Raw genomic sequence first — 15,058 nt, 5'->3', positions numbered from 1 at the left:
CAGGTTTGGAATGACATGAGTGTGGGAAAATGTAGACCAAACTTTTTGGGGAGAACTATCCCTTTAAGTCAGACTTGAGGATGAATGATTTATAATTGTTGAGAACACAGTTTGCCATGTGGTGTCTGGAGCAAATTACATTTAACTGAATATACAGTAAATATAGTTTTCGTGACGTTGTGGAGCTCGCTTCAGTGCACATCAAGGGCTCATATCGACCGCAAAGGGGGTGCTTGTGAGCACACTTCTGAAACTTAAAATGACAAATGGGACACCCTGCGGTCTCATGGACTTAACGGACATGTGCACGCAGCAGCACAAGACCAAAAGTGCATGTGAAGTGTGCCATTTGGAACAGGGCCTAAAGGTGTGGTCACACTTGATGTTATGCTCCATTCACTTCCAATCACACACATGTGAATCTGGGACAGTCAAAGTGCAAGCAGATCTCTTCGATATTTTGTCTATTACTCAGTCAAAGTTCAAGTAACTCTAACCTATGAATTTGCATATAGTGAAAAGATTTTTGGCAAACAGAGGATCTAAACGTCACAGAATTATTCATTACAGTACCTTAAGTAACATTGTGTGACCACAGTTTTAAGTTCATGGAGCCAGTTCCTCATGTTCACACAGGTTTCCTTACTGTAACCACAAACTGAAAACAAGTCAGTGTTATGACTTTCTTTAAAACAAATGACACTGGTATCTAATGCAGTGAAATTTATACATTTAAGAATAGCTTAAGTGCAAATACAAACCTGTCAATCTCATGTGAAAACATAAGTAGTTTATGACGTGATGAATTTTTACAGAGATTTTTAGAATTAGAAAAGAAAAGAAAAGAAAAGAAAAGAAAAGAAAAGAAAAGAAAAGAAAAGAAAAGCATAAAGGTCCACCCCTACAGCTAAACTCAAACAGTAGTGCATAAGCAGATCACACAAATGAGATGTCACATTTCATACAAATTATCTACCAATTTGCCAAAACATAAAATATGACGTCTGACTCCATGAGAGTTTATTGCAAATGCTGGTTGAGGACACTGTAAAAATGAAACAAATCCCTCAGAAATGATACACATTTACACACACAGACAGGAAATTTGTTTTCTGGGTTGATAATATAATGGTTTCCTTTTGTTCATATCCTTGTCCTTCTTTCTTCCTCTACAAGTAGGCTTTTATTCCTGACATCAAATTTTCCTGTTATAGATGGCTCTGGACTTATGCCTGAAAATCAAGCCTGTACAAGCCATCATTAATACTCAGTGGTCATATGTTTCCCTCATTGTTTTCTCTGGGCTTATATATATATAATAGTAATGCTTTTTTATTAACATTTTTAGCAGATTTAGCACTACACTTGTTCACTTTTACTTTTTCCCTATTAAATGATGTATTTCACTAAATGTTTAGATTATATAAAAATTGCTGTGCACCAAAAGATTTTCTAGAAGTACTTTTGCTGCTGAATTATCCACTCACCTAGTTTATAATGTATACGTATTTGTTGTAGATTGATTATATTTTTTATTCATTTGTTGTTTTTCTCTATAATGAAGTAGAGTGCATTTAGTGGATTGTGTTTAACACATAAAATAGTGATCATCAGTTCTGCACACACAAACAGAGGTACAGATAGTCTAATGACCAAGAAAAAAACACTGGTATCAGATCTGTATTGGACAATAATTTTGAATATCGATTTAGATTGGTTATATTGGTAATGTACAGCTGAGCAGGAGATATATATATATATATATATATATATATATATATATATATATATATATATATATATATATATATATATATATATATATATATATATATATATATATATATATATATATATATATATTTCAAATAATCACATTATGAAATGAATGTTTTTCTCCAAAACACATTGGCCACAATTATTGGCACCCCTAGTAATTCTTATGAGTAAAATATCTCTGAAGTATATTCCCATTCATATTTACATTTTTTAGCACACCAGGGTGATCATGAACATGAAATTGTCCAGCCATGACTTCCTGTTCCACAGGAGAATAAACATGAGGAAACACAAAGACCAAATTCCCGTAATCATTCATCACAATGAGAAAAGCCAAAGAATATAGTTCTGATGTGCAGCAAAAGATTGTTGAGCTTCACAAAATAGAAAGTGGCTGTAAGAAAATATCTGAAGCATTGAAAATCCCCATTTCCACCATCAGGGCAATAATTAAGAAGTTCCAATTAACTAAATATGTTACAAATCTGCCTGGAAGAGGACGTGTGTCTAAATCGTCCTAATGTGAAGTGAGGAGGAAAGTTTGAGTGGCCAAAGACTCTCCAAGCATCACAGTTGGAGAATTGCAGAGATTAGTTGAGTCTTGAGTCTCAGAAAGCCTAAAAAAATTATCAAACAGCACCTACATCCCCACAAGATGTTCGGGAGGGTTTCAAGAAAAATCATCTTCTCTCATCCAGAAACAATCTCCAGCAAATTCAGTTGTCAGACACGACTGGAACTTCAAACTGGACTGGGTTCTATGGTCAGATGAAACTAAAAAAAGAGCTTTTTGGCAGCAAACCCACCAGATGGGTTTGGTGCACACATGGATAAAAAGTACCCCATGCCCACAGTTAAATATGCTGCTGGATCTTTAATGCTGTGGGCCTATTTTTCTGCTGGAGGTCCTGGACATCTTGTTCAGATACATGGTATCATGGATTATATCAAATACTAACAGATAAAAATCAAAACCTGACCGCTTCTGCTAGAAATCCAATAATGGGCTGTGGTTGGATCTTCCATCAGGACAATGATCCAAAACAAACATCAAATCCAATACAAAAATGGGTCACTGAGCGCAAAATGAAGCTTCTGCCATGACCATCTCAGTCCCCTGACCTGAACCCTAAAGAAAATGAGTGGAGTGAACTGAAGAGAAGCAGCACCAACATGGAGCTGGAATCTGAAGGATCTGTAGAGATTCTGCATGAAGGAATGGTCTCTGATCTCTTGTTCAGGTGTTGTCCAAACTCATCAGGCATTATAGAAGAAGACTCAGAGCTGTTTTCTTGGCAAAAGGAGGTTGCAAAAAGTTTTGAATAAAAGGGTGCCAATAATTGTGGCCAACGTGTTTTGGAGAAAAACATTTATTTCATAATGTGATTCCCCCCCCCCCCCCCCCCCCCCTTTTCAATTATTTTCCTTAAATGAAAGGTTAGAATTTTGTGAATTTTTTTTAATGAAAGATCAAAAGGATGAACAATGCAGATTTATTTTCACAGCTGCTTTTGCTCATAATTACTAAGGGTGCCAATAATTGTGGAGGGCACTGTATGTGTATATAATGTATAATATAATGTACTGCTTAGCTGAAAGAGGGTTTTCACTCTTATGTGGCAAAAGAATGACAGGAATCACAAACTCCTGACCCAGACCAATTTGATTATCTGCAGAGAAGAAAGAGAAAGAGGAAGAAACAGAAAGGCAAGAGAAAGAGAGAGGGGGTGGAGGGATAAAGCTGGAGCGACAGACAGGCGACAAGGTTAACAAAGCTGTCCTGTGTTGATGTGGTGTGGTGAGGGTGAGTGATAGAGGGAGGGTCACTGAAATGAAGAAATACATGATCTCTTGTGACATTTTCTGTTTGCCTGTTTCACCTTTTGGTGTGTCTCTCAATGCAAAAGTCCCTAGTTCTCTGTTGACTCTAATCTAGCCTCCTGAAGCCTGACTTTTGACTATTGGCAGGATGCCTGGTCCAATTTGCAGTTCAAACCGCCCACTTAGACAGGAAGAGATTGCTGTGCTGGCATAGTAGTGCTGCGCCTAAATTTTTTATTTTTTTTTACCAAAACACTGAACATGCGTTCTGATTTTCATTCATGTTTATTTTGTGCTGTAACTAGTAGTAAAGAGGAAGATCGCCACATTTATTGTTTGAATTTTGTGATGGAATTCATACAGAATTTGAAAGCTGAGACTTTTTCATATCAAAAGTAACAGAGCACAAAGCTTTTTGCCATTACTGGATGGGAGGCTGAAAACAGCATAGACTAGGGATGCACCTATACCATTTTTTCATAACCAATCTAAATCTAAATCGATATTCAAAATTATTGTCCAATACAGATCTGATACCAGTGTTTTTTTTCTTGGTCATTAGACTATCTGTACCTCTGTTTGTGTGTGCAGAACTGATGATCACTATTTTATGTGTTAAACACAATCCACTAAATGCACACTACTTCATTATAGAGAAAAACAACAAATGAATAAAAAATATAATCAATCTACAACAAATACATATACATTATAAACTAGGTGAGTGGATAATTCAGCAGCAAAAGTACTTCCAGAAAAATATTTGGTGCACAGCAATTTTTATAAAATCTAAACATTTAGTGAAATACATCATTTAATAGGGAACAAGTAAAAGTGAACAAGTGTAGTGCTAAATCTGCTAAAAATGTTAATAAAAAAGTGTTACTATTTGTATTGTTATAAAATACACTTATATTAGATTTATATACATCTAAACAATTTACAAGATTTGTATATTAATTGAGGCTGTCAAATTGATTAATCACGATTAATCGCATCTAACATGAAAGTTTGTTTACATAAAGTATGTATATATATATATATATGTATATATGTGTGTATATATATATATATATATATATATATATATATATATATATATATATATATATATATATATATATATATATATATGTGTATATATATATATATATATATATATATATATATATATATATATATATATATATATATATATATACATATATATGTATATATATATATATATATATATATATATATATATATATATATATATATATATATATATATATATATATATATATATATATATATATAAGCATTTTTTCTTCACAGTTTTAAATTCCAGTCACTGTGTGCATGATGCTAATTCATAGACCTCTCTACTCCACTGTTGTGATCTAACAGACACCCGGTAGAGAGTACCACACCATTAAGAAACAGCAATAAACCCCAGCAAGATAGGTCTGTTGATTTGCATAAAATTACTCTATCTAAAGTTCAAGTACAGTAATGGGAGTACTGAATCATCTCAGAGAGATTTGTAACCAAACACGGCACTCTGTTTGAATGTTGAATGGAGTATGAGTACACACAGTATCCGATTTGGATCAGTCCCGTCTGGAAAAAAAAGAAGCAAAATTTTCAGTATCGGAGCAGATAACGATACTGAATATCAGGTCGGTGCATCCCTAGCATAGACTAAAAGATTGTTTTTGGGATTGACGAATCAAGATATAGGCTCATCAAAAAGAAGATTGATTAAATTCCATACGCATCCATACATCTGACATGTTTACCTGCTGTAGCTTATCCACATTTAGACACTGGCACAGTAAAAATGCACCGTCGGAGAAGCACTTCTTAAACCTCTCTGTTTCTCACAATGATTTCGGCCTTTGGCAAATCTGTTTTTCCTCAGAAGCTCTCGTTTTATCATCCAGGACATTTTATCATGCTTAATTTCCAGGTGGACTGATGATTTCCAGAGGTTGCATAAATCAGATTGCAACTGCTCAACCTTGTGAAAAAGTAAATGCCTAATATTTGGTTTGACAGCACTCAGCAGCAAACACTGCAACTAAACACCACATGTAATTTAATATGAGTCTTTCAAATCTCTGTTGAGGAATCTTGGCTCATTCTACCTTGCAGAAAAGCTTTGACAGATTGTTACAGTTGGTCTTGAACCGGTCCTGCCACATCACCTCTGTAGGATTCAGGTCAGGACTTGAACTAGGTCACTGTACATCCTTAATTTAGGTTCTTGTCAGCCATTCTGGTGTGGAATTGCTTCTGTGTTTTGAATCATTGTCTTGCAGCATCACTCAATTACAATGAGGCTTCAGCTCACACTCAGATCATGATCAGACATTCTTCTGGTTTAGTTCTTCAGCCAGCTCTTTTGGAATTTGCTTTAATGTGGCATTATGAGTATGTAGAAAATTTGAAGTGAGCACTGCTCTTTGATTGAGTGGTTAAAAAAAATAAATACATATAATTATTAATAATAAATATTTACTCATAATTTAGACTTAACACAGGCATGCTGTACAGCAACCAATCATAACACAACTAAAGCTTTGTTTGTGTATACTGTACTATTTTGCATTATGGACGTTAATGATTTTTTCTATCACATAAATGAAAATGATTTGTGTTTCAAGCTTTCATGGTCTAATATGAAATTTATTATTTGATCTTTGGTATTATTTCAGTGTGAGAAAAATGAAGTTAAAGAATAAACCAGGAAATAATAAATACTTCATTCCACTTTACCTCTAATCTGTCTCGCTCTCTTCTTTGTCTTTTGTTACCAAGAAATTTTCTTTCAGGTTCACTGATTTACCTGTGATTCAGCACATATTTATGTTTGTGTTAAGTCTGTGCAGAAATTGCATGTGCTGTTTTGTTGCTTTATTTAGATTTACTATCAAATTATATTTCTGTATTCACATTTCTTGATAATCAAAGAGTTGGTACACCCAAATCATTTACTCACCCTCATGTCGTTCCAAACATATAATACTTTTATTCATCTTCAAAACACAAATGAAGATATTTTTGGTAACACTTTATTTTACTGTGTTTATGATTTACATGTTACATACTATAGCAAAAAGAGTAAATCATGCATAACTACAAGCAACTAACCCAACCCTATAGTAAGTACATATTTTTAATTGTTACTCAGTACTTATTTGTGTAATTACACTGAAATAATTACATCTTAAAAGTTCAACCATATTTTTCATGATACTTCAGTGATTTCTGTCCCTCCGTTGAACTAACGTGCTATGGAGATTCATATTTTGTAAATAAAGTTGTAAATCATGTTTTTTTGCACAAGCAAATCACTTGCGTCACATAAAATTGAGGTTAAACCACTGGAGACACATGGATTACTTTAATAATGTCCTTTCTACCTTTCTGGACCTTGAAAATGGTTGTTGCGTAGGCTGTCAGTGGAGGGAAAGAAATCTCTCAGATTTCTTCAAAAAGATCTTCATTTGTGTTCTGAAGATAAACGAAAGTCTTAAGGGTTTGGAATGACATCAGGGTGAGGAGTTAATGACAGTATTTTTATTTTTGGGTGAACTAACACTTTAGTAATGTTATAGGTTTTCTTTTCTAGAAGAAAAAAATTGTATAGAAGGAGATGCATATACATTGCGCAGTCTGAAATGACCCCCATACTATCAAATAGTGCACAATGAATGGCTAAAGAATACCCATAATGCACTGTGAGGGTCATGTCTCAGCAGTATATGGTGTACACAGCTGAATCCCAGAGGTGTTCTTTTTTTAATTGATTATCTGGGAAATGCTAACGTTAAAGCATTAAAAGCATACAATCGCCCCCTCCCTGTAAATTGCCGTCCAAAGTCACGTCTCCTCCAGAACACATGAAGACGCACACACACAGCTGCTCTCGGCAAAGTGTCACAAGAGACAGCGTTAAACTACCTCATGTCTCAAAGCACATAACATTATAATAATACTGAACATAAACAATTTAGAAAGCTTGTAACTGACTGCTGCAGATTCATTTCGTTGTTGACACTGTTGACATGGATACACATAATTTTGAGTCTGACTGAACAGCTCCGGTTAGAATGTCACAGGCTGCCGTCTCTTAATTGCGGTAATTAAGGCAGTTTTGATTCAATAGGAACTGTAAAAGGAGGCTGCCGTTTGTTTGCGGTGCTCCATGACCAACGGACTAATGTAGGGAACAGTGAATGGGAGTAATTTCAGATATAGTTTCTGTCTGTTTCTCTCTCTCATTGTTTCTTTTTAAATCTCAAGTCATCAGGGATCAGTACAAATGTCAGTAACCTTGAGTGAAACAGGAGAATGGGACAAGGGAAAAAACAAACCTGACTCTGTATGGTAAGGTGTGTTGTTCTCATGGGTGTTATGTTTCGACAATGCCACTCAAAGCCATGGGATTTTACCTTCATTACAGCTGTCACACACACACTTGCTCACTCTCAACACCCGTGTGCCCGCCCCAGTGCCAGACACGACAGGAAGTCACTGTTGCCAGGGCTACACAAGGAAGTTACAGCATGATATGTTCACAGACACATGGTAGTTTCCCTTTCACCAATATCATCTGTGTGTGTGTGTGTGTGTGTGTGTGTGTGTGTGTGTGTGTGTGTGTCCTCTCTTGTGCTCACAAGTTTGTGTTCATTAATCAGAAGGGGAAGCTGTATTTCATGTTGAGCACTTTCTGTTTTGGGAGATTAATTGTTGCCCATAGTTAACATCCCACAAGAGGCAACAAGAAGGCCATCACTCAAGGGTGCAGGGCAGTGAACAGCCCCTGGGGCTTTGTGGAAGAAATTATGGGAGAGGTAGTACAGGGGACATCACGTCTTTCATGCATATGACCTCTGCACTCACTCATCTCCTCATATAAATCACCTTTTAACATGGAAAAAAAGTAAATACAGTAAATTGGGGTCAGGGTGTGGTGGCTCACTATTGTGTTGTATTGTAATAATAGCATGAATGACTGTACCCTGGAGATTCCCGCTTGTTCTCTCTCTCTCACACACACACACACACAGGTTTGTTTTGCTATCAAAGTGAGGACATTCCATAGGCGTAATGGTTTTTATACTGTACAAACTGTACGTTCTGTCACACTACCACTACCCCTAAACCTACCCATCACAGAAAACATTGTGCATTTTTAGTAAAACATTGTTTAGTATGTTTTTCAAGCTATTTTAAATATGAGGACTCATGAAATGTACTCATATTTCATGTTTGCGTCGTAATACCAGTGTCATACCCATGTCCTTGTACAAATTTGTGTCCTCATAAATCACAAAAACAAGCACACACAGACACTCTCTCTCTCTCTCTCTCTCTCTCTCTCTCTCTCTCTCTCCATAGGTGGAATAATTAAATTAAATTAAAAAGATATGTGTATATATAATTTTTATTTATTATAAAATAAAAATCAGTATTAAACAAGATATTTAAATCCCCATATGGTGAAAATCAAGTTTTTCATGTTGTTTATATGTCTATGTGGTGTTTTAATGTGCTTTAATACAAAACATGTGCAATTATAAGTTAACATCATTGCTGAGTATTTTCTCTTTAAAACTGCAGTGAACCAAAGACAGTCTCAAAAATGCAGTTTGAAATCGCTGGTGTTTCTGACATCACAAACTACCTTGTAACCAATCATGTCAATGTGTGATCATCAACGAGTGGATCGATAACGAGTGGATCGAGCGGGGCTAATTTGCATATACTAAATGAGGCAAAGGTGAAGAGTTGCATCAAAGCTATTTTAAGGCATGAAGACTTTATTTTTTTAAGGAAAAAAATGTTTAAATATGTCATTTTGGTAATCAAAGATGATTTTTAAGAGATAAAATTATTGACTACAGGGGGACTTCAAGTAAGTGCTAATGTACAGTCAGATAGGCTTTATTACAGTAAACAAGAGGGTTATCAGGATGACAGGATCTGAATGCTAGTTAAATATGGTGGCAGGAAATATTGTTTTGAGTTGAAATTAACTTATTGTTTTTCTTGTAGAGACCATGAAATGCTTGTTTCCTATATGACCTGTCAGTTATACAGTGTTACCCTGGGCAACAGCCGTTATTCAAAAATATTTCATATATTTGAATATTTGAATGCCGTGCTTGACCAGTTGGAATGGAGTATTTCAGTGAACTGTGCAATGATCTTTGACAACCATCTGTAGGCCTACATACATAGACAAATAACTAGTAAACATGATGGCCATTCATGTGTTTTTCTGGTTTATATAAATTGACACTCTGTCAGCTGTTGTCATGCTGATGCAAGTTAACAAGTCAAGGCCAAAGTCAGCTGTGTAAGGTAAACGCTGTAATCCAGAACAGAGCAGGTGATTTTCTCTGTGTCCGTGAGGATACTGGGTTAATAAATAGAAAGAACGAACGGATGTTTGATCTGGAGTGAAGTCACTGCCACAAGTACAAGAATGTTTGTGTCTATAAGTGTATTTGGTGAACGTATTGTGTTTCTCTCACTGCACTTTATAAATGACATAATAATACTACAGTGACATTGTGGGCTAAATATTAAACTTTAGGTCAACAGTCTTTGCTCGCCAGGAATGAGGGGAATGTATATGTTAGGAACAGCCGCACACTTGCATACGCGCTTGTGCTCACATGCTTGCTCAATTTCCAGGAAGATATTTCACAAGTCTGAGCCTGTATCAGTTAGTCGGATGCAACCTGTTACCATTGAGGTTACGTTACTTTACAGCTGCACTGTGATAAACATAGCTTTGTGCGTGTCTGTCTTTAGGGATATGGATTGTTTTTTTTAATTCATTGTTTATGTCATAGTGTTTAATAAATGTGAGCTTTCGGTTTTTATTTTGGTATGCAGGACCTCTGAGGTGGAAATCTCATTTTACTTGTTTATATTTATAGTCACACCCATAGAAGGGGGGGAAGCAGGGCTACATCAAGCCTACATCACAGATGTAGATATTTGTTTATTTTATTATATTTTTATATATATATATATATATATATATATATATATATTATATATTATATATTTGTTTATTTATTTATTTATTTTATATATAATATATATTTTATATATATTTATATATATATATATATATATATATATATATATATATATATATATATATATATATATATATATATATATATATATTTGTTTATTTATTATATTTATATATATTATATATATATATAATTTTTTTTAAAATTCTAAATAAATACTTTAAAAACATTCTGTTGTACATGTACTGTATGGACGGAGTGACATCACTGGCTCAGAAATTTGTGAAATAAAAAGTCCCAGTATCTGAAAATGAATCATAAAAATATAAATAAATTGTCCCAGTTAGAGCCAGTATTACATGATGAGTCAATAGCTGCAGGGAAAAGATACGTGTGTGTGTGTGTGTGTGTGTGTGTGTGAGAGAGAGAGAGATTTATGAGGACACAAACTTGTATAATGACATGGGTATTATACTGGTATTATGACATAAACATGAAATATGAGGAAATTTCATGAGTCCTCATGAAAATAGCTTTAAAAACATACTTGTTTTATTAAAAAAGTAAAAATGCAGAATGTTTTCTGTGATGGGTAGGTTTAGGGGTAGAGGTAGTGTAGGGGGATAAAATGTACAGTTTGTACAGTATAAAAACCATTACGTCTATGGAATGTCCTCACTTAAGTGTGTGTGTGTGCGTGTGTTTTTGTTTGTTTGTGTATGGGTCTATCCTGCTGGACCTGTTTGGACTGGAACCAGTCTTTAGCAGACTTCGACCAGTAACCCATGACACTCGCACACACTCTGGGGAACGTTCAACTCAGCAACTTCATCCGCACTGTTGCACTCCATGGTGGGAGGGGGACAAGAGTACAGGAAAGAGAAAGATGATAAAGAACGAGAGAGAAAGGGAGGGACTCCTCTGCTAGAGCAAGTATTTACAGTCCAGATCTGCTTTGTTTATTGTTGAAGTTTACAAGCACAGTCCTCCAACCACTGGCCATGCTCATTTACTCAGCTATTTTCTTTACGAGCCCACAAACATTTGAAGCAGAAGAAGTGAGAGATATTTATCTGAGATGTGAATCCTGAAGTGTTGAGTGAATCTGTCATGAATTTAAAGTTCACTCTAAACTTATGACTTCTTCTCCGCTTCAGTGACAGTATCCTTTACTTTGTCAGTGCTTGTGTATGTGGTGTGTCAGGGATTCTCTGGACCTCTGTTCAGTGTTATTTCATTCCAGATTGCTCTTAAAGATCTGATGAAATTACTTGAAGAGCGCCGTTTTCTTTTTACTGTGCTGACATATTTTCCTGAAACAGACTGGACATATTAACTGCCCTTCCTTTTTTAAGCTGTAAAGAAATCGCAGCTCTGAGCCATGATTTGCTACTTCCTAGTCGGTGACAGGTGTTTTGGGGGGGGCAGGGCATTCTTATTCTAGAGATAATCTGACTGGACAGAAATCAGTGCAGGATGAGTCATCAATATTTTTCCCAGGACAGATAAAGTGTTAAAGGTGCCCAAGAATGCTTTTTCACAAGATGTAATATAAGTCTAAGGTGTCTTCTGAATGTGTCTGTTAAGTTTCAGCTCAAAATACCCCATAGATTTTTTAAAATTAATTTTAATTTTAATTTTAACTGCCTATTTTGGGGCATAATTAACTATACACTGATTTTTTCAGCACGCCGCCCCTTTAAATCGCGTGCTCCCTGCCACACAAGCTCTCGACTATATTACAGTGCATTTACAAAGTTCACACAGCTAAAATAACCCTCAAATGGATCTTTACAAGATGTTCATCATGCATACATCGAATCATGTGAGTAAAGTATTTATTTTGATGTTTACATTTGATTCTGAATGAGTTTGATGGTGCTCCGTGGCTAACGGCTAATGCTACACTGTTGGAGAGATTTATAAAGAAGGAAGTTGTGTTTAAGCATTATACAGACTGCAAGTGTTTAAAAATGAAAATAGCGACGGCTCTCTTGTCTCCGTGAATACAGTAAGAAGCGATGGTAACTTTAACCTCATTTAACAGTACATTAGCAACATGCTAACGAAACATTTAGATAGACAATTTACAAATATCACTAAAAATATCATGTTATCATGGATCATGTCAGTTATTATTGCTCCATCTGCCATTGTTCTTGCTTACTTACCTTGTCTGTGCACAGATCCAGACGTTAATACTGCCTTTCCTTGTCTAATGCTTGAACATGGGCTGGCATATATGCAAATATTGGGGGCGTACATAATAATGATCCCGACTGTTTCGTAACAGTCGGTGTTATGTTGAGATCCGTGTGTTTTCCGGAAGTCTTTTAAACAAATGAGATTTATATAAGAAGGAGGAAACAATGGGGTTTGAAACTCAATGTATGTCTTTTCCATGTACTGAACTCTTGTTATTCAACTATGCCGAGATAAATTCAATTTTTGATTCTAGGGCACCTTTAAATGATCTCATTGAAATCGCTGATCTCAGTTGTCGTGGTGCAACAGCTTGAGGCGGTCTACACTGGATGCGGCTGTTGCAAATCATTGTTCTTCATATCAGAAATAGTGCAACCGCTTAGAACGTAGAACGTGGCCTCAGTTTACTCTCAGGGATGTGTCGTGTCGCCACGCCACATCTAGTGTAGACAGCATCGCTAATTATATGGTGTTCTATTGTCTTTTGTCACGTCACATTGCTCCGCTCACGTCCAGTGTAGACACAACCATATAGCCTTCTAAAAACTACATTGAACACCTTAGCAACTGTAGCAACTTAGCAACCAGTCACAACACCCTAGAAACATGGTGGCGAGTTTTGCACAAGCAAGCACTGCTCCCACGGATAAGGATTAAAAAAACGACAATTTGTACCTAAAGCTTGTTATAACTTTGTATGTATTCATTCATTCATTCATTCTTTTATTTATTCATTTATTTATCATTTATCATCATTCATTTTTATTTTTTATCATTTATTTTTATTTATCATGTATTTATCATCATTAATTTATTTATTTATTATCATTTATTATTGTTTTCATTAGTTTTTATTTTTTTCATTATTATTTAATTTTTTTCATTATATTTTTATTTTATCATTTATTATTTTTATTTTTTATTTATTTTTTTTTTTTATAGCTTTAATAAATCAAGTCTGTGGGAATCCTGAATCTTTAAAGAAAAAAAAAACTGTTATTGTTGAGGGGGTGAATTAAATTAAGAACTATCTTGATTTTTAGTTGTTTTGACTACTAAACCCATTGTCTTGTTTTGTCTTATTTTAAATAATTTTAAGTCATTTTGAGGCCCCCTTGGAAGTGTGCTGAGGCCCCCTAGTGGATCCAGGCCTCCTGTTTGAGAACCAAGAATAAACAAGAACATGTATTATTTGGTTGTATATTTGTAACACATCATCTCTTTTTCACTACAGGAAGTGGAAATCCTGGACATCAGTCAAATCAGGGACACCAGGACAGGGAGATTTGCCAAGATGCCAAAGGTATGTTTTTAATTGTGCCGGTGTTGGAAAAAGTCAGTATAAAGGTTATGTTTGAAAAGGATTCATATGTCAGGAGTGTGCGTGGGTGATAAACTTTGCCTGTGTTTGTAGGACCAACGTATACGTGATATGTTGGGTTTGGGCAAAGGAGAAGGGAATTCAGACTCAAAGCTGCTAACTGTTGTCTACGGCAACGACCTGGTCAACATCTCCTTCCTCAACTTCCAAGCTGTGCAGGATGGCTATTGCAAAGTAACCACGACGACCGGTCCCTGTCACCTAGATACCATGTCCATGCTATCGCTCCCTCTCCCTCTGTCTTGCTTTTTCACTTTCTACCTTTGCAAGTGTGCGCTCTGAATGAATTATATCAGATGACTCTCCTTTTATTTTTTTCCTCTCTCTTCAAAACCATGGCACACACATTGATTTATTTATAGGATTATCATATTTACATAATAAATGCATGAGTTCATTTATACACGTTTGTTTTCTGTTATGATTGGGTTTCCAGGTGTGGACTGACGAACTGTTTAAACTTGCCACAAACATACTGTCCCAGAATGCTTCCCGCAACACCTTCTTATTCAAAGCGTGAGTACTCTGTTTGTCTGTGTCTGTGTGTGTGTGTATATATATAATATAGAAGAGGGGGGAGATTGCTTCTTTTTTTTCTTTTTATTAAACATGTTTCTCTCCCTTTAAATAAATTCAATTATAATTACCATTTTCTTAAGGATAAAAAAATCTATCTCAGCTGATGCTGTAAACTATATAAGGAAGTACATGTGCTACGTGAGAAATAATTCTCAAGCTGTTTTATTGATGTCTTTCCACGGTTGAAACACTGGTTGAGAGAATACACAAACATATTTATGCGAAGATCGTCTGTTCTTCTTCTTCTGCG

General features: G+C 35.4%; 1 protein-coding gene across 2 annotated transcripts in view; it reads left to right on the top strand.

The window, feature by feature from the left end:
* The window catches only part of plcb3 (phospholipase C, beta 3 (phosphatidylinositol-specific)), a 68,784-nt gene that overhangs the window by 26,452 nt on the left and 27,274 nt on the right, over positions 1-15,058 (top strand). For both annotated transcript variants that reach the window (XM_048185977.1, XM_048185976.1), the window contains exons 3-5: positions 14,083-14,151; positions 14,263-14,403; positions 14,666-14,745. In XM_048185977.1, the coding sequence (XP_048041934.1) occupies positions 14,083-14,151; positions 14,263-14,403; positions 14,666-14,745 (290 nt within the window). The remainder of the gene's footprint in view (positions 1-14,082; positions 14,152-14,262; positions 14,404-14,665; positions 14,746-15,058) is intronic.

Source organism: Megalobrama amblycephala, linkage group LG3, assembly GCF_018812025.1.
Source record: "Megalobrama amblycephala isolate DHTTF-2021 linkage group LG3, ASM1881202v1, whole genome shotgun sequence".
NCBI lineage: Eukaryota > Metazoa > Chordata > Actinopteri > Cypriniformes > Xenocyprididae > Megalobrama > Megalobrama amblycephala.
This window is presented reverse-complemented; position numbering and strand designations above follow the sequence as displayed.